Source organism: Panthera leo, chromosome C2, assembly GCF_018350215.1.
Source record: "Panthera leo isolate Ple1 chromosome C2, P.leo_Ple1_pat1.1, whole genome shotgun sequence".
Lineage (NCBI taxonomy): Eukaryota > Metazoa > Chordata > Mammalia > Carnivora > Felidae > Panthera > Panthera leo.
This window is the reverse complement of record NC_056687.1, coordinates 69,662,419-69,687,319: the sequence shown is the minus strand read 5'-3', so window position 1 is coordinate 69,687,319 and position 24,901 is coordinate 69,662,419. Positions and strand designations below refer to the sequence as shown.

At 42.7% G+C, this 24,901-nt stretch overlaps 1 protein-coding gene across 7 annotated transcripts in view; it reads right to left on the bottom strand.

The window, feature by feature from the left end:
- The window catches only part of KALRN (kalirin RhoGEF kinase), a 598,446-nt gene that overhangs the window by 211,615 nt on the left and 361,930 nt on the right, over positions 1-24,901 (bottom strand). For all 7 annotated transcript variants that reach the window (XM_042954425.1, XM_042954412.1, XM_042954414.1 and 4 more), the window contains 7 exons: positions 16,302-16,371; positions 13,816-13,905; positions 8,631-8,723; positions 4,274-4,385; positions 2,317-2,507; positions 1,780-1,881; positions 322-464 (listed from right to left, as the gene is read on the bottom strand). In XM_042954425.1, the coding sequence (XP_042810359.1) occupies positions 322-464; positions 1,780-1,881; positions 2,317-2,507; positions 4,274-4,385; positions 8,631-8,723; positions 13,816-13,905; positions 16,302-16,371 (801 nt within the window). The remainder of the gene's footprint in view (positions 1-321; positions 465-1,779; positions 1,882-2,316; positions 2,508-4,273; positions 4,386-8,630; positions 8,724-13,815; positions 13,906-16,301; positions 16,372-24,901) is intronic.

Genomic DNA, 24,901 nt, shown 5'->3' with positions numbered 1-24,901 from the left:
TTCTTCTAGTCTAACCATTCTGCATGGGAGATACAACTGTTAGATGGTTCTCGAGGGAAGGGACTCATCATGCATCTTCCCCTTCTCTTCTCAGAGCACCCAGCAGAGTGTCTATGAAATAAGAGGTGCCCAGTGAAGCCCTGCTGAATTCAATTGACAGTTACTGGTGAGATGCTTAAAGAGAAGATTGCTCATCTTAGACGGGACTTCACAGAGAATGGTCCCAACTGCACAGCACACCCCTTCTGTGGAAGCAGAGGGCGACCCCACTCCCGCTCCCGGAGCATGTGAGGCAGTGCTGAGAGGAGAGACGCTGGTTACCTCTTACTATTGTTCCTCTGTTTGGCTGGTGTTTTGGGGAGTTGAATTGGCTCCTTTAAAGCTCCTTTCAGGTGAATGATCCTCTCTTGAATCACCTCTCGAATGTTCTTGATCCACTCCTGCTTGGTTTCTATGTTGGAGGCCTGGAGTGCCACAGAGAGAAACAGTAAACACCCCATCTTTCTTTGTTCTCAATCCTCCTCCTGCAGGCTTAACCCACTACTTTTAAGGACACCAAATGTTTGAGGAATTCATTTCTATTTTACACATATGACTCTTCAATTCTTCTGCAACTCCTAGAATGGGGCTATAACCTCAAGACTCAATGGACACTTGTACGGGGGTGATTTTCAAAGTATTTAATACTCCACATGGCACTGACCAATACTGACATCTGTCCTGGTGTGGGAGCATATGTGGAGGTCCCCCGCTGGGCCAGGGATGAACACATCAGTTACCAGATGCTGGGAGTTCTGGGGAACACTGGAGATGTAGCAAGGGGCGTTTGAAGGCAGTGGCTCTTCACCAAGTGGTATGGATCCATATCAGCACATTCAACTCCTAGCATGGCTACATAGGCTTATGCTGACTGAAAGTCAATGCTGGGTTTTTAGCCTAGTAAACATGTTAATTGAAGGCACTTCTACCATCTCATAAGTATCCCATTTGTCTTTGTGGAATTTTTTTCAGTTAATTCTGTCTGATGGCAGGTGGCGGTTAGGCAGGCAATTCCTAGTGAACAAGTGTGAAGCATTTGTCAGGGTTGGACCATCTTTTCCTTGGTGATAGCCACCCACTGATAAGCAACTGACTGGTGGGTGCCCCATCCGCAGGACCCCTTCTTGGTTAGATGTACGCTACCACGAGCATATTCCCAGGCTGTGTGCGCTCTGGAAAGTTAGAACGACTCCTTAAGGCCCTCATTTGGAGAAAGGCCCTTTCTTAGTACTCCTTTCAATCAACATAATTCCCATGCTAGTGTGATTTAGGAGAGCTTCTGGAATGTAAGTTTCCAGAGGACAAGGTCCATCTCTCATTTGTAGTTACAAGCAGCACTGAGCAGAATACCTTCTATGTAGGTGTTCAGGAAAAAGTATTGAACGAACATGGATCAAATCAAGGTACCTTTTGTCAAATGGTCAGTTGTCCTTGCCCTTGAAGGGGACACGTGGACAGAACATATCTAAGTGGGCCCTGCTGAGGAAGCACAGCAGCTACTCCCTGCATCCCTCCCTCTTCATGCGCTTGAGGGGATCGACTTAGGGGACCACGGATCTTTGAGATTTCAAGTCTACGTCCATGATAGAACTTGCTTTTGGATACCCATGTGATACTGCCCTTCCCAGTGGAGTCTCCAGGCCCCACCTTTCAGGAATCATGTGCCCCAGCCCCCTGCCTTCCTCCTGCCACCCTCAACCCTCACCACTGCACCCAGCCCCAGTGGAGAGCAATACTTACTTTCAGCACTGTTTTATTGTCTGAGGAAGGGGTGCGCCCAGACCACAAGGCGAATTTGCAGGGATCACCTTCTACGTGCTCCGTCACACCCAGCTCTGAGGTCTGTAGACAGGAAATGCCTGTGAGAGGCGGGGAAGGGGAGGGCAGTGGGAAACTTAGGGCTGGGGTGGGAAGGGAAAGGTGACAAAGAGGAGAGGACCGAGGGAGGGGCTTCTGTCAATCAAACTTCAACAGACTGGAAGCTTTGTTCCTCTACCCAGGCTGAAAGGATCTACAAGCACCTGCCTGATTAGCAGGTTGCAGGGAGGGAAGGTGAAGAGGGAGGCGCTAAAAGCAGACATCAAGAAGAACGATGGACTCTAAAATGCAGAAGTGGGAGTCGAGGGGGCAGCTTTCCAAATAGGAGGCATTTTCATTTGTCCAGGATGGTTTTGGTGTGGCACCAGGGGAGAGATGAGCTGAGTGTTCAAGAGCTCTTCCTGCCCAAAGGCTCTATGACAACAGGGAGACTTGTCTTGCCCCACCTGCCCCACCTACCAGTAGCTTGTTCTTGTAAACATATTTCGTGTGTCCTGAAGAGTCTTTGATCTCCTTGCTAAAAACCAAGGAGATCTCAAAGAGGAACAAGTGCCGCTCTCGCCCCTTCCGGATCAGTGACTTTGGGTCCCACACTTGAAAGGCATCCTGGAGAATCAGCTCCCCCTGCACATCCAGGTTCTCGTCGAACCCTGAAAGACACCCGTTTCCACCCTGTGGAGTTTCTGTAGCACCCCATCTGGGTGCCATGGTCCACTCCCCTCTTGGAAAGGTCTCCCTGACTGTGAGCATTCCGTTCCCACATCGCTTTCTCTGATTCCTGACACTCCTAAATACTTGAGTAGATAGCTCTAGGGAACTGTAATCAGATCTCCCTTTCTGCACCGGTCTCCTACACATAACCAGTATCAGTGGTGTCTTCTCAAAAGCCTGGGACCTCCTGCAAGGGCAAACCCCGTATCACCTTCTTCCTCTACAGCTCCCCACAGACTTGGGCTCCGAGCTCTGACTGGGGTTGAGGACTGTCTGCTGGAGTGCCCTCGACTCCACTTTATTTGTCATTGCTGTATTTCTTACAGTCCATTCCCAGGACTCTTCCCTTTGATGGCTCCTGTCCAATGTGGTGCACAAGCCTTTAACAGCTATATTTATTCCACTTTAAATTTGAACAGGGGTTCTGAAACTTAGTGTGCTTGAGAATCACCTGCAGAGCTTGTCAAAACACAGATTCCTGCCCACTCCTGCCCCTAGAATACTGGGATTCGGCAGCTGTGGGGTGGAGCCCAGGAATTTGCTCTTTTGACAAGCTCCCAGGTGTTGCTGCTACTGTTCCACATACTTGGAGTAACTGGATCCAGAATACAGGTCAGGGACAGGCTGGAGGAGAAGGGTGCTAACAGACGAGGACACCCAGGGCTGGGGATGGGGATGGAGTGCAAACAGAAAAGGGGGCAGAGAACTGTGGCAACAGGAATATGTTCAGATGGTTAGTGCTCAGTCTGGAGAAGGTAACCAGGGCTCCGCTATATGAAGAATTATAGCTTCCTATATTCAGAGTGGCCCAGGAAGTAGTGAGACCAGACCAAGATTAGAGGTGGGGGAAGTGGGAGGGAAGGTGATGGTGAGAGATGGAGTCCAGAGGAGAAAAAACAGCCTACAGCTCTGCATATTTACAACAGAGTACACTGATCCCCCTTAACATCTGTTTTCCAGGCCAGACTGGAATGTGGAGTCTGAACTCATCCGACAACTTCCGCCCCAGTGCAATTGCTCTGCTCCTCTGTTCTGTGGTGTTAAGGGCATTTTATTGGAGTCTCACTCTACCAGGTTTCTGGGCCCCAAGACCATGGTTCCAGTGGACTAAATGTACATTGGTGAAGTCCTATCAGGTCTGTCTGGCTGGACTTTTCTCACCTGCTAGGAAGGCCGTAAGGATGGTTGCTCACCAATGTGAACATACCCAATGCCACTGAACTGTGTGCTTAAAAATAGTTAGAATGGTAAATTTTATGTGATGTATATTTTATTACAATAGAAGAAAAAGAAGAACATAAGGCTGGAGACCTTGGATGTATGTCCACATGCATGCAGGACTTCTACTCATTCTGATGACAAATGCGATGCAGATGCTATTGCAGATGAACAGGACTGCTGTGGGTCAGGGTTCTGGCACATTTATAGTAAGGATGATGGCCTGTCCTGGACTACTTCCCATGCAGTGAGTTATCCACACATCCAAAACAGCTGAGGTCTGATTCTACCTGGAGGCAGGTATTGATCGAGTTGGACCCTGTGGAGCTCCTCTCACACCTCCTGAGAACCTATGTAGCAACTTGCCATTTCTCCTCTCTTCCAGCCTTGCCCATTGCCTGACGTCATGCCACTTCCTTCCCACAACACAAGCTCCCTAGTCTTAGGAAAGCAGGAGGCCCCCCAGGGAGGCTGGGAAGACAGCTACCTTCCAGCATGCTGACATGCATGGCATCATTGGCTTTCTTTGGGACACTGAGCATCACCTCCAGGCCATCCTTGAGCTCTCCCTTCCCTTCTTCGCAGCAAGTTAAAAGTTCCTGGGGAAAAAGTCCAGACACAATTAGAGCCATTTGCCCCAGCTTTCCCACCCTCCCACCACCTAACCCATCAAGGTGATTACAGACCAACTTCGTTCTCTGGAATGGTTTCCTCTAAGCTATAAGAAAAGTGGGGTGGGATGGAGAGTTATCTCCAAAGGATTCTACCACTATATTTTTTCCCTAGACTTAGCAACAGACATCTACTTCTGGCACCACATTTATTTATGTACCTCTTCTCCCTAAATGCTGACTTCCCACCATACTGGGAGCAACCCGGGCTCATAGACATTATAGGTTTATAGCATTTCAGAGTTATAACATATTTTTAGATCATATAAATCAGGAGTTCATACCTTGGGACAAGTATATGGGATTCTGGACTAGTTCTTTTTAAATCTTAAATCTAGAATCTACCCACCATGCCAACCCTATCTCCCCCATGACGTCCACCACGCTGAGGCTTCTCAGAGCATGCCCTCTCTTACTTCCTCATTGAAGACTAGGTCACTATTATCTCCATAAAGACATATAGTATCTGGTTGATGGAGAAAAAATAATCTTCAACTATCTTAAAAATTCTAAGGGCCATTTGGAGTGATTTTGCCCAAACCAGAGGAATATTGGCATTCATTTTTCCTATGAGGGTTATTGTATTTTGTTCGTTTTGACACTGGGAACAAAACAGTTAAGCAACAGATCTGCAATCCACACCCTCTCCTTCTGTAGGGGCTGGTGAAGGCAGAGGATGGGTGGATGGGGTAGAGATGCACTTCCAGGAAAGAAAGAAGTTGACCAGATCAAACCCTGTAAACATGTCAGACTTCCTGGCTAATGGTAGTACCTAGCAGGAGAGTCCTTATCTATGGAATGCTTTTAGTAGGATATATCTGGTTTCTCTAGGACTTCTTACAGTAAACAAACCTGGAATCTATGGCTTTAGGGGCATGGCTCCCTGTAAGATATCACATATGCTATGCAACTATCTAAGTAAATAGTATGTTTCATAAACAAAATGGCTCTCTTCAGGGTAAATGATATTATACAAGATATACCATTTAGAAAGTCTGTGTATTAGTCTGGGCCACAGCATATCCTGATGCTCCAAGAAAGGGCTTAGAGCTGTTGATGGTTCTGGACTTCTCTCTGCATTATCTCTTCCTTGGGATTATTTGTATCCTTGAAATTATTAGTAAAAGCTTTATACTTGGTAAGATATCTGATTAGTGAGCATCTGACACGAAAGTCCAATCCTTTGTGTCATCTTGGATACAATCCCATATGAAGAAGGGAGCTTTGAGTGTCCAAAGGAGAGGTGAACTGCCTCGAGCATGTTGGGGAGGCAGAAGTGATCAGTTCTCAGCTCGGTCCTTGGTTCCAGTCGGTATAACGGCATCACTGTTCAGAAAGTTGCACTTACTTCTGCCAACCTGAAGTTCTCTGACTCTCCCCAACCCTTTCCTAATTTTAACTCTCCTGACCTTGTTTCCCATACATCCTCAAAGGAATTTCCAGGCAGAAGCACAAGAGACAAATAAGAAATATATGCTTCAGTGTGCAATAGAAAATTCCAAATGGTTTAACCCCCCAAAGCAGTGTGGCAAGTCCATCAATCAACCACCAAAGCCCATAAATTCTCCTTGGATCCTTGCTATACTTGTTATTAAAGAGGAAGCTCCAATTTAATTTAGACTTCAAAGGATATCTGTAGCAGATTTACATGGAGAATATTGAACACTAACTGACAGATAGTTTTGACTTTCATGCAACACCCAAAGTGAGGAATCCCAGAGGATACTGATAATTAAATATCAGTTTATTTGGAATAAAACTGTCTTTAATGAGAAAATAAATCCCATATTGTTTATTTATAGTAAGAGCTCAGCAAACTGAGCTTTTACTCCGCAGTACTCTGCTACCAATGCATTTATAAGAGGTCAAAATTACCTTGGTAAATCTTTTTTACAGATTTTCCACAAATTCCCACTACTTCATTTTTTTTTTTTCCCTTCTCAGTTACCTGCACAGTCATCTCTTCCTAAAACATCCAGTTACAGAGTGAAGGGCCCAGAGCCCACCCACCCATCACCTAAAGCAAAACACAGGGCAGCCTGTCCATCCTCCACTTTCCTCTCTTATCTGTGTCACATAATTATCCGGGGAACTTCAGCCCTGTGGGATTAAAAGGGAGAGCTGAAAAGCTATATTTCTCTTAGAACTGGATCTTACGTTTTAAAAAAATTTTTTAATTGTTTATTTATATTTTGAAGGAAAGAGACAGAGCACGAGTGGGGAGGGGCAGAGAGGGAAACACAGAATCTGAAGCAGGCTCCAGGCTCTGAGCTGTCAGCACAAAGCCGGACATGGGGCTCAAAGTCATGAGGCAGGCAAGCCGTGAGATCATGACCTAAGCCGAAGCCAGACGCTTAACCGCTTAACTGACTGAGCCACCCAGGAGCCCTGAACTGGATCTTACTCGATTTAAGGCATTGGCAAGTGTGGATGGGCAAGTTTCTGTTTTGTTTTGTTTTACTTTTTAATTCACAACCCCACCAATTCCTGAAAAGCTTTGAGATGCTTAAATTTAATAACCACAAACATGAATTTTAAAAAATCCTCCGGTACAAGAAAAATCATTTTAAAGGGCCAAGCGTTAAATGGGATAGGGAAGGAGAGGATCATTACACACAGAAATCTGGGCTAAGGAGAAACCAGTAACAATACAGTAGTCGTAACAGGACTCAATGCTAATTGTCTGATAGTCAAAGGCAAAGAAGGAGCTAAAAGCTCTTGTGATTTAAAGGTAGAGAGTACACCAATTATTTATGAGAGAACCCCCACACCCTACTCTCTGAGATCTTATGAGACTTTCTGTGAGTCTTTATATAAAGAACTTTAAAAAACAAAGATGACATCTTCAAAAGCAATTCTGCCAAAACAGCCAAGATGTTCTGCACATTGTTACTTCTCACATGAGTTCTCAACAAAGGCCAAGGGCATGATGCCGTGTTGTAACTCTCTAAGCCATTTCTGCAGGGCTGGATGACTTGAGTGCCTGGAAGCAGAAGCCCAAAATGTCTCTTCTTGGAGACGAGGAAAGAGAAGGTTTGAAGGCGGAGGCAGGAGGGAAAGGGTGGTTCTAGTCCCTGACCTGACCCTCACTGGGGAAGAGGTCCAGGGCATGGGCTCATGGGGCCCATGGGGGCTCATGCTCTTCTCATCATGGAATCACATGTGCTAAGCAGGGAGACCCTAGTGGCTGTCTGTGGGCACCTCCAGTGTGACCAGAAACCTAGACGTGAAACTAGACTGGTTTTCAGGTTTAGTGAAGCTAGAATATGTGGGATTCTGCAAGCATCTCTAAACATGAGTTGAATTTCAGCAGATTTTCTCTGGAGCTATACTACTTACAACACGCCTCTCACTATCCCTTTATCCTTTGCATTTGAGGAGCAACCAGCCAAATATTCAAATCAGGGAAAACTCTACCCTTACACCTTGAGAATTAATATACATAGGGGTTATATAACTGCTTATAATATCGATTTCCCAGGCTTTCTGTGGGGGAAATGTCACATCTTCAGACTGTCGGTGTATCCTTCTCTGAAGAAGCAGCCCACATTACTTACTATTTTACATAATTTGATTATTTGAATTTCAAAGCAAATATTTTGGAGAAAATCCAAATCTGTTTGCTTGGCTCCAAAAGAACCCCTACCTAACATATGGGATCCTCCAGACACAAGAGCGTCATTGTGTTTTAATACGTACTCTTCGAGTGTTTTCTCTCAAAAACCTCATAGTCTTGATAAACACAGAGATTAAGGCAATGGTAGATGCCACCCTGGGCCTCCACTGTCTATGTTGACTGGCAGTGTCCCCTTGACCCCTGACAGTAGGAGGGACCACCAGGAGGAATCTGTCCCAGGAGGGAAGAGCAAGTGAGGCCCTAAGTGTCAGCCATAACTGCTCCAAACTGTGCAGTGGTGGGCAGGTATGAAAGCAGTCAAAACGTGTTCGTGCTCTCATTTCTCCTCTGTCCCCCAGCAAATAAACACCTAGAGTTTCACAGGATAGGTCATGCAGTCTGGGAGCCAGCAAAGCCAATGGGGGTTCACCTCTGAAGTTTTTCTCTAGATGGAGGAAAGGTCTTGAGATGGAAGCTTTCCCATCCTGGGCAAAGCTGGGGCTCCCTGGACCTGATCAGTAGTGCAGGAGGAGGTGCCCAGAGGGGAGGGGAAGTACCTTCAGGAGCAGCTGGTACTTGGTGATCCTCTGGACGGGCTTGATTAGGTAGGAAGAGATGGAGTTGGCCAGACCGTGCCGCTGCTGTATCTCCTACAGGGATGAAAACAGGCACCATGACATACAAAAGGGTGTGTGCATGCGTGTATCTTGGGAGGAAGTCGGTGGGGTGAGAAGAGAGCAAAAGGAAAAGGGGTAGAAAATTATGAGGAACCGTTCTTTGATGGGGAGAGAACCAAGAGAGACCAAGACGAATACACAGAGAAAAGGAGAGGTGGTGAAAGGGGAGGAGCTTTAGGGAGAGAAAGCAGATTTGTGTGTCAGAAATGAAACTTATAAAGAAATGGGGAAGGATAAAAGTGGAAAATGAGACTGAGGAGGTAACAGCAGACAGAAGGGTAAAGGAGAGGTGGTGAAGCAGAAAGTGAAAGGAAAAATCAACCCAGAGCGGAGGTGATCACAAGGGGCTAGTGGGACGATGAGAATAAGGGCGTGGGGCTCGGATTTCTATGCCGATGGCTCCTGAGTCTTCCTCTCCCTCAGTCTCCTTAAAACAGCACGAGGGCATATCTCCTTTACCATCCCTTCTCTCTTCAAATTAGACCCATCCCAACCCAGAATCACCACTGTATTCTTTACAACTTCTTCATTGTGATCAATGGCATCTCCCTCATTCAGGTCTCTTGAGCTGATAGCCATGGAGTCATTTTTAGTTGTTCTCCTTGTGTTTTCCCCAGTGACAAGTCTTTCCTCTCCACGCCATCCATGCCCAGGCTACACCCATGACCTCCAGCTGCTGTTTGGGCCTCTAGCCTCTCATTTTACACCATTCTCTATCCTGCCTCCAAAATGACCTTCCACGCCCCAAGGTGTAGGTGCTGTGAAGGTTAGTGAAGGGTCCATGTAGTCCCCTTGCCTCAAGAACCTTACACACCAGGTGGCTGAGAATACTCACACACATAAATAGCAACAAAGGAGATGGAAGGTATTCCCAGCGAGAACAGAGAGCAGTGGCTGGGCCCAGGAGTGGTGGATGGCTTAGTAGAGATAAAGCCTTCAGCTGAGGTTTAGAGGATAAGTGGGGGTGGGGAAGTGCAAAGCTGGACGAGTGGCATTTTATAAATGGAAAGCATATAAAAAATGCACAGGAAATAATCATTGGGTATTTATATGATAATGAGGACCATGCAGAATGGTATAGAGGATGTATACCTGGAGTCCAGGAAAAAATGAAAAGTACAGTCAGATAAGCAAGATATATTTAGGCCATTGATAGGGTTGAGCTAGATAAAAAAAAAAAAAATTAGGATTTGGTGGTGAGCTTCTCAATGGAAAAGTACTGTAGATCTTAAATAGGAGAAAAACATGGTGAAAGCAATGTCTCAGAGAGAGCAATATTTAGCCTAATAACAACATACAGGGCGGAGGTTGGGAAATAGAGATGGAGAAACCAGTTAGGAGGTTGTTGAAAAATCCCAAGCGTGTAAACACAGAGTTACCATGCGATCCAGCAATTCTACTCCTAGGTATATACCTGAGAGAAATGAAAACATACTCCCACACAAAAACTTATATACACTGTTTACAGCAGTATTATTAATAATAGTGAAAAAGTGGATACAACCCAAATGTCCATCAATTGATGAATGGAGATATACAATGTGAGATATCCATGCAATGGGATATTATTTGGCCATGAGGAGGAATGCAGTCCTGATATATGCTATAACATAGATGGACCCTTGAAAGCATTATGCTAAGTGAAAAAAGTCAGTCACAAAAGAATACATATTATATGATTCCATTTTTATGAAATGTCCAGAATAGGTGAATCTGTAGAGACAGAAAATGTACCATTGGTTGTTTAGCACTAAGGACAGGTGGGAGGATAAGGTGGGGTGATGGCTAAAGGGTGTGGGGCTGCTTTTTGAGGTGATGAAAATGTTCTAAAATTGACTGTGGAGATGGTTGCACATATCTGTGAATATACTAAAACCATTAAAGTGTTCACTTTAAATATACATATAATGTATAGCTATATCTATCTATCTATCTATCTATCTATCTATCTATCTATCTATCTATATCTGTAGGTGTGTACCACGGGCTTGTCCTAGGCTAGGGTCAGTAAGAACAAAGCACTGGGAGGAATACAAGAAACATTTAATTAATTAATTAATCAATTCATTAATTAATTTAATGTTATTCATTTTTGAGAGAGGGAGAGTTTGAGCAGGGGAGAGGTGGAGAGAGGGGGACAGAGGATCTGAAGCAGGCTCTGCTCTGACAGCAGAGAGCCTGCTGTGGGGCTTGAACTCATGAACCATGAGATCATGACCTGAAGCAAAGTCGGATGCTTACCCAACTGAGCCACCCAGGCGCCCAAGAAACATTTTAAAGTTATGTGAGAGAGGACTTGTCATGTGGCCATGGAGGAAGGGGAAGAAGAGGGAATAAAAAACAATTTTCGCATTCCTGCCAGCTATCCCAGAAAGTAGCAACTTTCTCACCCGTGTGCCTCTTCCCTAGAGGTGTGGAGTTCTAGCTGGACTTGTCCGAGGGTGATGGGCAAAAGAGCTGGCAGCCTGACTCTCTGGGCAAAGGAACATCGTCTGTTTACTTGGCAGCTCTGGCAAGAGAGCACCGGCAATAGGGCACCTTTGACAGCCGTCCATCTCTGCCAGCTCTGGGAAGGCTGCATGTGGGGCAGCGAGGAAGGGAGGAAGGTGTTGCCTCCGGGGGCTAGGTCCGCCGAACCATGCTTGCTAACCAGCTTAGCATCAAACACCACAGCCTCACAGCTCTCACATCCGAAGTAGAAAATTCTGGATCGTGTGAAGGTGTGCCCCTTTCTGGAACTTCAATGTTCTGTGCACTCTTTACGATAATGGATACTAAAAGACAGCCTTTCTTAAGGGCTTATCTCTTTTATAGAATGAGGGCCTAAAGCAGATATTTTCTAAGTGAAGAACTTAGGGAACCCTTTCTGATGAAACGGAAAAAAAGCTACAAATAATACGGGTTCTGGAAAGCTCTAGGAACAATCAGGAGAGGTTACTGAGAGGTTACTGTTCTCCCTCTCCACCTCTATGCCGAGATCCAGGGACTCCTACCTAGTGGACGGTTTTCCTGGCTTCCAGTGGTCTTCCCAACTAAAGTAGAGGCTCATCAGGCACTATGTTGGGAATGGAGGGTGGGGGAAGGGTGTAAAATTTGGAGGTTATCTAACTGACTAGTCAAAGTCTAGAAATTGGCTAGAAACAGGAATATGATGACCATAGGACTAAAGGAAAAGGCCAATTAGCACCGCACACTATGATGTGTACAAAATAAACCAAGCAAATCATCAGCCAACCTCAAGGGGCTCATAGGTGGGAGGAGGTGTGTGTAATAGAAAGGTACATTGATAACCCCCATAAGGGAAATTGTTATAAACACTATAAGAGAGATACAAAGTATAACACATGCATAGGGAAAGGGAAGGGTTCCTGCAGGACACATTTGACTTTTAAAGGATAGAAAGAATTCCGAAGAGTGACAGTGTGTGCGTGTGTGTGTGTGTGTGTCTGTGCAGGTGCATTTTACACACAGAGTGGTAAGGCAGAGAGGGCACTGTGAGCAAAGACGAGGAAGCGGGGGAGTCTGAGGCATGCTCAGAGCACAGGGCATGGATGTTCAGAAAAATGCTACCTGGAAGACAGGACACAATGCATTTAAAACTTCACAAACACCCTTCTGCATACTATTGATGAGTAATCGACCAGAAACATGTTAAAGAAAATACATTATTAACAGAGGTAATAGTGGTGGAGAACATCCAGTATGATATCCAATAAATTCAGATACCAAGTTAAAGAAGTACTTTTCTTGAATTTTCTGTTTTATCAAATCTAACCTTAAAATTCCAGTTTGGGACACTCAGGACCATTTGCATATCAACGCTTCATTTAAAAAAGTCATGTATGTTTTTTCTTGCCTGGCTTTCTCCCATTCAAGGGTCATTCCTTTACAGAGCAATGAGACACTTGTGGAATCATTTCTATTTTGGCAGCATCAGTCTAGAAAGATGCTCAGAGGTTCATTTTGTAAACTTGAATATGGGAATGATGTTTAAATGTCTGTATTCCTGAAGGTGCCTAGAACACCATCTTCTCCATAGTAAATACTCAAATATTCATGGGAGAAATGAAAGCGGGTAGGCAGAAACACAGACTAACAAACATTAAAAAGTTCTGTATTTCAAGTTGTTGTCACTTCTGATGGGACTACCATAATGGCCATCACTGCTACAGTCTCTTTCTCAGTGAACTTCCCTCCCCCAATTTCTTCACACCTCGTTCTTCCCTTACATCCTACATTGGCCCATTTGATGCTGTTCACTTTATAGCCAACAGGTCACTCTTTTGGGCCCAGCAATATGTAGACTTATGCCATCATTCACTAGCAGGGATGGATCCTTGTTCTAAAGCAAGGGACCAGACAAAAGGTACATCAGTGCCATCTTTGCTTGGCTTCCATTACAGCCCAAGTGATCAGCACTGGCTGTGCTATAACTCTCAAAGTCCAGGCCAAACCCAAGCCAATCATACCAGAATCACAAGGGTGGGACCCAGGAATCAGTATTTTCAAAACTTCCCAGGTGATTCAAATGTGTAGTCAAGGTTGAAATAATTGCATGTGAGTAGTATCTCTCAAACTTGAGTGGCTTCTTAAAACTCAGATTGTTGGGCTTCAGCCCTGGAGACTCTGACTCAACAGATCTGGGGAGGTGGTCCAAAATATGCCTTTCTAACAAGTTCTCAGGTGATGTTGATGTGGCTGCTCTGAGGACCACACTTTGAGAAGCCCTGCATTTGAGGGAGCTGTGTATGAAGTAGAAGTGAAACATCTTAATGTGTGGGTTATACTGCCGGTCTCTGCACACAAGATGGTGGCCATCCCAGTTTGGTGCTGAGGCATGAAGGACCAATGTTCCTTGTCTAAAACCACACCACTTGAGATGGGATGGGGTAAAACAAAAGACAAGCACTGCTTTGGCTTTTCTCCATGCTTTACTCCTGAGATAGAGGTTTGGGTGGCCAAATTAAAAAGAGGACTTTAGGATAAAAACCCACTATCCCAAAGTAGAGAAACATTTCCACCCACCCACTCATCAATGACTCAAGAATGGAAAATCATGGCTTACATCAAAGAAGGTGCCTGCATGCTCCAGGATCAGCTGGTTGGAATCAGGCTTGTTTTTACAGTAGGTGACGTACATCTGAAATTTGTCTGCCTGAAAAGAACAAAGGCAATGACAGGTAAGCGTCCGTTAGCTGCTCCCTTCCGTTGACTGTGCCTGAAGGACCCAGCAGGGGTTGTGTAGTTAAGCTCTCAGATATTGTGTGGCACAGGATTATCTGTGGCAAATGTTCTGGGCTTATCTGCCCGTGTTCCCCTAACAAACTTGGGGATACTTTTCTCCTTTCTGCAGGTGGAGAAAGCTTGCTGAAATACTAGACTGTACTAGAAAGACTTTGAAAACCCAATTCACATAACGTATTTTGAAGTTGGATAGAATCTGTTTAGACGTCATCCCTTTTCTGGATTACCTACAATTGTGCTTCCCATCTTGAAAAATGATAGCATTTTCTCTAAAAACAAAACTCAAAGAATGAAAATAAAGTGTGATCTCAGAGGAAGACCTGATTGTATCCCAAATGTCTCCATTGGGGGTAGTTTGTAGGCCATGCCAAGTGTCTATGCCATCATCTCCAATTTTCCAGAAGCAATGATGGGGGAAAGGAAAGCAAGGGGACCCTCTGGGGACAGGGATGAACAATGAGTCCTAACCCAATTGTAACTTCAAGCCAACAACCTTGTAGCTTGGCAAAAAAATCATTTCTTGTTTCTCTTAATACCCTCTGGGTTAGTACTCCATGTCCCTGCTACTGGGAAAGGTGTGCATATGTTGGCCACTAAGTAGTTTTCCCATTTGTGAAGTGCTGCCAGTGTTGGTGCCTACAGAACACCTGGGATATCCTCTTCTGAGACAGCAGCCCAGATAGATATGTGTTAAGTATAGCAGGTCTCATTCATGCCAGCACTATTCTCAGAGCTTCTCTTATATATTAACTCATCTGATCCTCCTGAGAACACTATGCAGCATCCCCATTTTACAGATGTGAAAACTGTGGCACTGGTTGGTTAAGTAACTTTCAATCCCCACAGTTAGAAAGTGGTAGAGCCCAGGCAAGCTGACTTCGTGCTTCTTGGTCATAACCACTGCCTTCCAGTATACTGAAACAACTCTTTCTAGCCTCATATGTGAAGATTATGAGACTTAACAAAGTCACCTTGGGATAATTCTGGGAAAAATGTGCCTGTTTTATGCAATCATCAAAAGTTTTCTGAGACCAATTTTAGGGCTTATATACTACCTGGGAGGCATTTATCAGCCCTAGGACATAATGATAAATCCTACTTATGGCTGATTGTTAGGCAGATCCACAAATTGTATGAAACAAGATGTGAAAAAAAATCCCTTCACTTATTTTTTTCCTCTACATTGGCTGTGCAAGGGATCATAAATTGTTGATCAGCATTAATGTGAACTGTGCACAGGCTCATGTATTTAGAGGTAGAAAATGTATTAACACAAAGTCTGAGACTTCCTTAAGAAATGAGAGTATGCCAGGAAGCAAACACTAAGGTTTCATGTAAAGAAAACAACTCAGGTCTTGAGCTGTGGAATTGGCTGTGCTATTTATTACATGTCAGTGGACTAGTCAACCTCCTAGGTCATCTAAATTGTTTCCATCTATAAAATATAAGGCATAACTATAGCCCTACCTATTCCATAGGTTGTTGAGAGCATAAAATCTCTGAATCATGAATACACTTTGAAAAGTAGTCGATTTTGAGTGGAAATTATAATGAGATAATTATAAAATAGAACTCCTGACCCCAGGGAAGGATTTCCATGTTTAGTTGCACTTAGTATCACAGGTGGATTTCCCTGGAGATGTTTGCATTCCCGTCATGAACCTGAGCTCAGAATAACATGGTGTGGATGCTAATGGAGACTAATGTTCCCATTTATATAATTAGAACCTGGTACATTTAGCCCATTTACTTGGCCCATGACAATAGCACCAGGAAAGAAAATGACTAGACACTAATTTTGTAGGTCAGAACTGGGATGGATACCTATGGAATCTGTTTTTCTCTATGAAGGAAGAAAATGTAACCAATGGTTTGATGGATTCCTGAAGGCCTAATTTTGCCCTAATCCTAATCCTGTAAAAACAAAACAAAACAAAACAAAACAAAACAAAACAAAACAAAACAAAACAAAACAAAACCAATGGTTAGAACTGGAGTGGCTCCTCTATCATGGGTGGTGATCCTGTTCCACTCTCCTGATGTCTCAGTTTTAGAAAGTTCCTAGAGAACTCAATGTGGAGCTTGGACACAATGTCTAAAGACTTTTCCCAAGGAGGACTCTGCTCCTTGGGGATGGTCTGCTCCTCTCAGATATACTTGTGCCCCCTCCCTAGAGTCCCTGGCACTGTGTTAGAATGTCAGTGACACTAGCCCTCAGGTCAGGCAGCAAACAGTATGCCATCTGACACCATGTACCCTCCTGGAAAGGATGGCACAGTGGGAGAAGAAGCATTTCAGGTCAGTTACCCAGGTAACAAAGCAGTGTCCCACATCCTCAGGCAGCTGCTCATACTTCTCCAGCTCTTTGAGGAAGATGCTGTAAGGGGAGAGAAAGGCTGGATCAGACATCTCTGTACTGCCTCCCTCCCCACCCAGATGATTATGCTGCGGCCATCACAACCCCGTAAGCTCTCCGTTATTTACACTTGGCTTCTGCATTCTTGAAGTGATACATGGTGAGGAGTGGTTTTAAATATATTAGAACTGTTTTCATTATAATTTATATTCATTGATTAATTAGTGCTACTTAAAATTATATTGTTTCTCTTACAGATTTACATTTCTCAGGTTGAAAAGAAATTAAATATTATACTTGTGTTGGGACTTTCATTTTAACCGCCACCATGAATCTATTTTTTATACAAGTAATCTGAATACATGGTAACATTAAAAAAATTTGTAAATACAGATACCAAAGACAATGAAATAAATATCATCTATGATCCTGGAGATGTAGTGGAAACATTTTGAATCCTACAGTAATTTCTTTCCAGTTCTTGGCTTTCTTTTTCTACCAGCAGGCACTTTGTGCTAAAAGTTATGAGTTAATGTTTCCTAATGCAGACATCATTAGGAAAGAAAATTCAATGTGGAAAAAGTCACAATATATTTCAAAGCTGAATTGAATTACCAGGGAATTATCTGCCTCTGTGGATATCTATGCCATGGTTCCTTTATGTGTGAATAAATAATGAAGGGCTGACTATACCAATTTCAAGTTCATATATTAAACAATTGGATTGGGCTCAGAGAATATAAGCTCTAATGAGCCAGCATCACCAGAATGGAATTTGTTTTTTTTAAATCACACAGAGAGTTTTAGGGTGCCTGAGTAGCTCAGTCGGTTAAGCATCCGACTCTTGATTTCTGCTCAGGTCATGATCATGGTTTGTGAGTTTGTTCGAGCCCTGCATTAGGCTCTGCACTGACAGCGTGGAGCCTGCTTGGGATTCTCTGTCTCTCTCTACCCCTCCCCTGCTCTCTCTCTCTCTCTTTCTCTCTCTCTCTCTCTCTGAATAAATAAACATTAAAAACTAGAAATCACACAGGGGTTTTAAAATAAAAAATAATTATGATGCTGTGGGAAACTCACTGACGGAAATGGAAGATATAATCTTTTCAAAGGGCAATTTGACAATATCTACCAAAATAAAAAAAAATGTATACTTATCTTTTGTTTCTGCAACTTTAATCCTGGAAAATTTCGTATATATTTTAATCTATTTACGTAGAGGATGATGTAAACATGTGTATTCAATGTGTTGCTGTTCATAATATTAAAAGGTGGACTGTAGGTGACAAAATAACCCATATAGCCACAGAACCGGATAGTACACAGTTATAACAAAAATGACAAGGCTTTCTATGTTTTCACATGAAAGATCTCCAAGGCAGGCTGTTAAGTAAAAAAAGCAAGGTGTGGAAAAATGTATACAACACGCCGCCTTTTGTATAAGTAGGGAATATGTACTCTTATTTCCAACCCAAGAAATTAATGGTCAAAGGGTACAAGGTCAGTTATGAGAGGTAAATCGTGAGATCCACTATAAGCATAGTACCTATAGCTAACAATATTGTATTGTACACTTAAAGTTTGCTAAGTGTACACTTACATTAAGTGTTCTTTCATCATCATTGTCATCACGATCATCATCATCATCATCATCATCATCATCATAGAGGGAGGACACTTTGGGAGGTGATGGATATGTTCATGGCCTTGATTATTGTGATAGCTTCATGGGTGTACACTTATCTCTAAACTCATCAAATTGTATATATTATATATGTACAACTTTTTACATGTCAATCATAATTTGCTATGGTGGTTTCTTTAAAAAAAGGTCATCAAACATGAACTATTGGGACTTAATCAAGATAAAAAGCTTCTGCACAGCAAAGGAAACAATCAACAAAACTAAAAGGCAGCCTGTGGAATGGGAGAAGATATTTGCCAACAACATATCTGATAAAGGGATAGTATCCAAAATCTATAAAGAACTTATCAAACTCAGTGCCCCCCAAAACAAATAACACAGTGAAGAAATGGGCAGAAGACATGAATAGACACTTTTTCAGACATCCAGATGGCTAACAGACACATGAAAAGATGTTCAACAGCATTCATCATCAGGGAAATACAAATCAAAGCCATGATGAGATGTCACCTTACATCTATCAGAATGGCTAAAATTAACACAGGAAACAACAAGAATTGACAAGGATGTGGAGAAAGGGGAACCCTCTTGCACTGCTGGTTGGAATGCAAATTGGTGCAGCTGGTCTGGAGAATAGTATGGAGGTTCCTCAAGAAACTAAAAATAGAACTACCCTACAATCTAGCAATAGCACTATTAGGTATTTATCCAAAAAATACAAAAATACAGATTCGAAGTGGTACATGCAACTCAATGTTTATAGCAGCATTATCAGCAATACAATATACGTTGTATATATATAATGTATATATACACACATGCACACACATACACACATATATATATACACACACACATACACACACATACACATATACACATATATACATATACACATGTATATATACACATACATACACATATACATACAATGAAATATTACTCAGCCATCAAAAAGAATTAAATCTTGCCATTTGCAATGATGTGGATGGAGCCTGAATGTACTATGCTAAGCAAAATAAGTCAATCAGAGAAAGATAAATACCGTATGCTTTCACTCATATGTGGAACTTAAGAAACAAACAGATGAACATATGGTAAGTAGGGGGGAAGAGAAGAGAGGGAAACAAACCACAAAAGACTCTTAACAAACTAAGGTTGCTGGAGGGGAGGTGGGTGGGAGATCGGCTAGATGGGTGATGGGTACTAAGGGGGGGCACTAGTTGTGATGAGCACTGGGTGTTGTATGGAACTAATGTTGCACTGTATGTTAACTAAAATTTAAATAAAATAAATTTAAAAATCAAAAAAAGATCATTACCATAGGAAACCAGCTAAAGGAATAGGGTAAAGATAGTGGTGAGTTGGAAATCCCAATCTATATTTTTTAATTTAATTTTGAATTTTAAAATTAATTCAAAATTAAATTAAAAGATATAAAGCAGTTCTGAATCATTCCACTACTTACTTCCAGCATTGGAAAAAATAAATTGTATTGATTTGACCTACTCTGGCTCCTATTGCCCAAGCATTCTGGCAGTATCTGCTACTTGTGTTTCCCCTTCAACAACATAAAAAGATGTTGTTTTTAGTTTTAGTCATATTTGGAAGGCCAAAATGCTAATAATGATTGGTGGGATCACATATAATTTTTTTGTCCACCTGCAATGCAAGTTTTTCTATAATAAATGAGCATTGCTGTAATAATAAAGAAAAGTCACTTAAAAATTTTGGGGGACTCTTAGCAATACCCATTTGAAGATAATCATCCTCCCCTAATGTGAATTTTAGAGCATCCTGATTTGACTCATGGAACAGAAGTAATTATAATGCAATTTGGGCCTTCAAAATACAAATATGGAGTGCTCAAAAATCAATAAAGCATCATTACTGACATGGTTTTTAATGTTTATTTATTTATTTTGAGAGAGAGAGAGTGAGCAGGGGAGGGGCAGAGAGAGAGGGAGACAGAGAATCTCAAGCAGGCTCTGCACTGCTAGTACGAAGCTTGATGTGGGGCTCGAACTCATGAACCGTGAGATCATGACCTGAGTGGAAATCAAGAGTCAGATGCTTAACCAACTGAACCACCCAGGTGCCTCAAGTGATACTTTTAGAAGAACTGTAGGTGACATACATGTATTTAATATGACTTCTAAAACATAAGTAGGAAAAAATATTATATAATGCTGTAATTGAGGCTCAAACGTCTTTCCAGGCCAAAAAGGAAACATTCTTTTTTGCTGCAAGAGAAGCAGTCTGGCTCCCCATCATATCATGTCATCACTGAATTCTAAAAGACACTGAGGAGGGCACCAGTTGGGATGAACACTGGGTGTTGTATGGAAACCAATTGGACAATAAATTTCATAAAAAATAAATAAAAGACATTTATCATGTGGTCCTTCTCTGTGAGGAACACTAAATAATATAATGTACAACATCTTCATAAGCACTCTTTCAGAAGGTGTTGAGTTATTCTTTACGTGGACATTTCTCATATAAATCTTCACTATAAATCTCAGTGAAGACAATGATTAGAATGTCAGCTCTGTCCCATGATGGACTGAACAGGGCCTGGGGTGTGGACTGGAATGGCTTGGTGACGAGGGAGGAAATCTGATGGGCTGTTCTAGGATAAGGACTGGTAAAAGAAAATGAGTTACTTTAAAGAAAGAAGGACCCAAAAGGAGAGAGGTCCTGGAAGAAGAGAAAGAGGGAAAAAATGGGTAATCCAAAGGTCCCTGGCAATTGGGATAAACTCTCTCAGCTTGTGGAAAACCTCTTCCTCCCCACTCTTGGGATGTCACTCCAGTCCCCTAAGCTCTGACTCCCACGGTATTTAGGCCCTTCTACGTTAGGGTGATCAAATAAACAAAACAGCCAGATGATGACATTCCACACAGGATACAACTCAGGGAGACTTTCCTTCTTTCCTTGACTTTTGACCCAAGGTCAGTGACCTGGTCACTTAAGGTTAAATTTAAGCAAACAGTGGTAATTATACCAACAGAACTGATCCTTGATCTAGATGCTAAAGACAGTGCTAGGAATTTTCTTTAAAATCCTGATACTCTCAATTGAGCAATCCCATGACTTTTTGTGATAGCAGCTATCAAAAACCTATGAGAGAATGCTCAGTTTGAAAATTCTGAAGAAATGAAAGCCCTGTAAAATGAATTACATGCCTAGAATACTATTTGTATAATTAATGCCTTTCTGGAAAATGAAGTCTTTAGCAGCAACGGCCACTAGCCCACCCATCTACTGATCCTGTCTCTCACTTTCCTTTCCTCCCAGAGCCAAGCACAAGTTAAAGAGCCAGAGTTCACACTTACTCACAGTTGTGTGTGGGGGAGTGTCTTCCGACGCCTCATTTTTTGCATCTTTGAACCACAACCTCGTGGGGTTGTTGTGAGGATTTAATAAATCCATGTAGGTAAAGAGACCAACCCAGGGCCTAGCATACAGTAGACATTAAATAACTACTAGTTTTTTAGGACCAGTGCTTCCTAATCTTAATAAAGTCATCATCTGATAAACGTACATTTGCACACTCTTCCCCATTCCTGGAGACTCATTCCTAGGGAACTCTCCCCTAGGGGAGACTGTGTTGGAAAATTGATACTAGATTACCTTTCCCTAGAAAATATCTTGGGAGGGGCGCCTGGGTGGCTCAGTCGGTTAAGTGGCCGACTTCGGCTCAGGTCATGATCTCACGGTCCGTGAGTTCGAGCCCCGCGTCAGGCTCTGTGCTGACAGCTCGGAGCCTGGAGCCTGTTTCAGATTCTGTGTCTCCCTCTCTCTGACCCTCCCCTGTTCATGCTCTGTCTCTCCTGTCTCAAAAATAAAATAAATGTTAAAAAAAACAAAAAAAAAAACAAAAAAAAAGGAAAATATCCTGGGAAAATCGTGATTGGGTGTTATAAAAATTGGATTCCAAGGTCACATATCATTTAAGTTTGGGAAATATTGCTAAGCTGGTTTCTTTACTGGAGGGCTTCCAAAATCCTATAAAATGATGAGGTACATTATAAGTCTCTGAAGTAAACAGTGTGCAGTGCTTCCCAAACTTCTTTGCAAGTGGAACTCTTTTGGGGGCAGTATCAGACCTTGTCTCAAGGAACACTCCTGGAAACCCCTAGTTAATGGCCCCTGTACCTGGCTGTGCACCACCCTTTGGGGTCAGGATCTGAGCTGCTGTATTATTCAGAAAAGCTCCCTGGGTAATTCCACTCCATAGACCAGCATTTGATGGCAGCTACCCCAGATTCCAGTTGGCAGATTCTATATTGACTCCGTATGACTTAATTTTTTAATTAAAAAATCTAAGAATTAGAAAAACTACTTTGTGCTGGGCATATCAATTCATAACTTTGAGTAAGACATTGACTACCATCTTAATGTGATTGTTGAAGGCAACTGGCAATATTAAACTTTATTTTGCTTTTTAATTTAAAGCTTATGAAGATGATAGATTATGTAACTCTGATCAATATCATTCTGTCTGCTTCAAGTGGACATGATGAGTTTAAATTAAACCATAAGAGGTCACAACACTCTTCACAAATGATAGAATATTCCACCTCAGCTCTTCTATAGCCACATTTGTCCTCACCATTTCAATAATTATACATAGTAGATCATGAGGGAACAAACAAAGCAAGTAGTTTAAGTGTTTGTGTGAATGTCTGGGGTTCTTTCTGAAATGAATACAACTTTTAAAGAAATGTCACAATCTAAACAAAGTCATTACTCTATTAAATTACCATGATGCTATATATCGTACACTTTCTGAGGAAAATGCTTCCCTCTGGCTTTGTACGGAATCTTGGGAAATGAAACCTCTAGCGATTATTGATGGAAAAACTTTTAGATGGTCTGTGATGAAGTACTGTGGAAACAGCACCATTCCAAATGTACATTGAGTCATTTTGATTTTGTTATTTTCTCCAAAGGTAAATTTGTTCAATGGTCTCACTGATTCTAGAGAAGTGCATCCGTCAGTGTGGTCCAGCAGACAGACCTTTACATCAAGGGGGCGGTCTGCATTTAAAGGGTTATATATTTGATGATGATGATGTGTGTACATACGTGTGTGTGTATGAATGACTCTCACGCATGTGCACTTGTTAGAATGATAGAGGTAGTGAGAAGGGGAATGAAGGTAGAGGCCATGGCAAGGAGGAGAAGAACAATGAGGAGGATATATATATAAATAAAGCTGGAGGTAGGGTACGGAGAAAGCTCTTAGGTTCACTTCTTTGCAGGAAGTCGAGGATGTTGCCTCCTTATCAAAGCCAGGCTGGTTACTGTTTTCGTATAAGTGGAGCTAGACATCATTTCTAAAGAATCCATCAGTGGCCAGACAGATTCAGAGGCTCCGGATTGCAGGGGCTAGGACAGCTGATTAGCATACTGGGACAGCTATTAAACCAATGAGGAGTCGTGTGCAGTCCAGGGAAGGTGTGGCATTATTCAGGGGGGTGTTTCAGTCAAGTCTGATCACCTGGGCTGAGCCATGTGAGTCACCCCTCTCTGTCCCTTGATTACACACCAGGAATTTCAGCCTAGATTAGAGATGAAGGGGAGAGGTGTCCAGGGCTGGGCTTCTCCTCAGCACATTTCTGCCCTCAGGCTCCAACCTCAAGAAGAATTTACCTTGCTGCACTGCTACCTGTTGAATATGTTTCACTAATGCTTTCTAATCTTGTTTAACTTGTGTGATCAGATGAGCCAAAAAGCATTTGCATAGACCTATAGCTTATTTTAATGTTAAAATAAGCATAAAAAATCTCACATTTAATGTCATTCATACCCATTAATGTGCTGTTCGGCAACTAGGTACAGAAGCTCAATAGTTAGTGTGCACAACTAAAATTAACATGACTTTGACACATCCACATAAATGGCTACACTTTGTCTTGCTTTGGGTGTGCCCCAATATCCACAACCAACACCAATGCCCACAGCTCACTGAGAAAACAAACCCCAACAACAAAACCACAGGTGAATTTCTATGGGCTCTCCTGATGGCTTGTGTAGGGCTTGCAGTTAGCTATGCCTTAGGGTATGGGTTTAGGGCCCAAGAAAAACCACAGCAGGCCTTCCCCTTCCTTTTTCTCTGACATTTGAATGTTAAGAAAATGACAGTGTGATTTAATAGGGAGTTATTCAGACCTGAAATCTTCGCTCTGCTACCAATAGGCTTGGGCAGGTCACAGACCTTTGTAAGCTCCAGTTTCCATAAAACAAGGGAAGAGAACAGAACTAGATTGTCTTTAAAGGTTTTTCCCAAACTTTTATATTTTGTAATTCTGTGATTTCTATAAATGAGATAAAACTAATACCAAGGGCACTAGGAGGGGAGATGCAGCATAGAAGGCATAGAATAGGCATATTTTAAGCAAGGGTGTGTGTGTGTCGGGAAGGGATAGGAGAGGTAAAGCAGGAAGCGGCCTGCTGGCCCAGCGGACACTGCTGTAGGCTGCACATCCTCTCTCTCACCACTGGGTGGAGCCAGCTCCTCGCCTTGTAGCTGCAGATGGACCCACGGCGTTGCAGGTTTAGTGGGTGGAAACCAGCATTAAATAAGGAGAAGGAGAAAGTGAAATAGAACCTAACCCCAAATATCAGAATGCATCAGACATAGGGTGTTATTTTGACAAATTTAGTTTCCCTATTACGTATAAGAATGTGCATATCAGGACACAATGTTATAAACTTTTTCTTTGGTTCGTGATCAAACATGTTTGATAAACACCTTGCTGATGTTCCCTTCCAAAATAGAATTGTAGCCCTAGGGAGGTCTAGGTCTCTATCTACCTAGGTCTCCATCTCTCCTCCCCCCACGCCCCCATAACTTCCCTTCTGTCTCCCCTCTCTAACCTCCCTGACTACTGCTTCCCT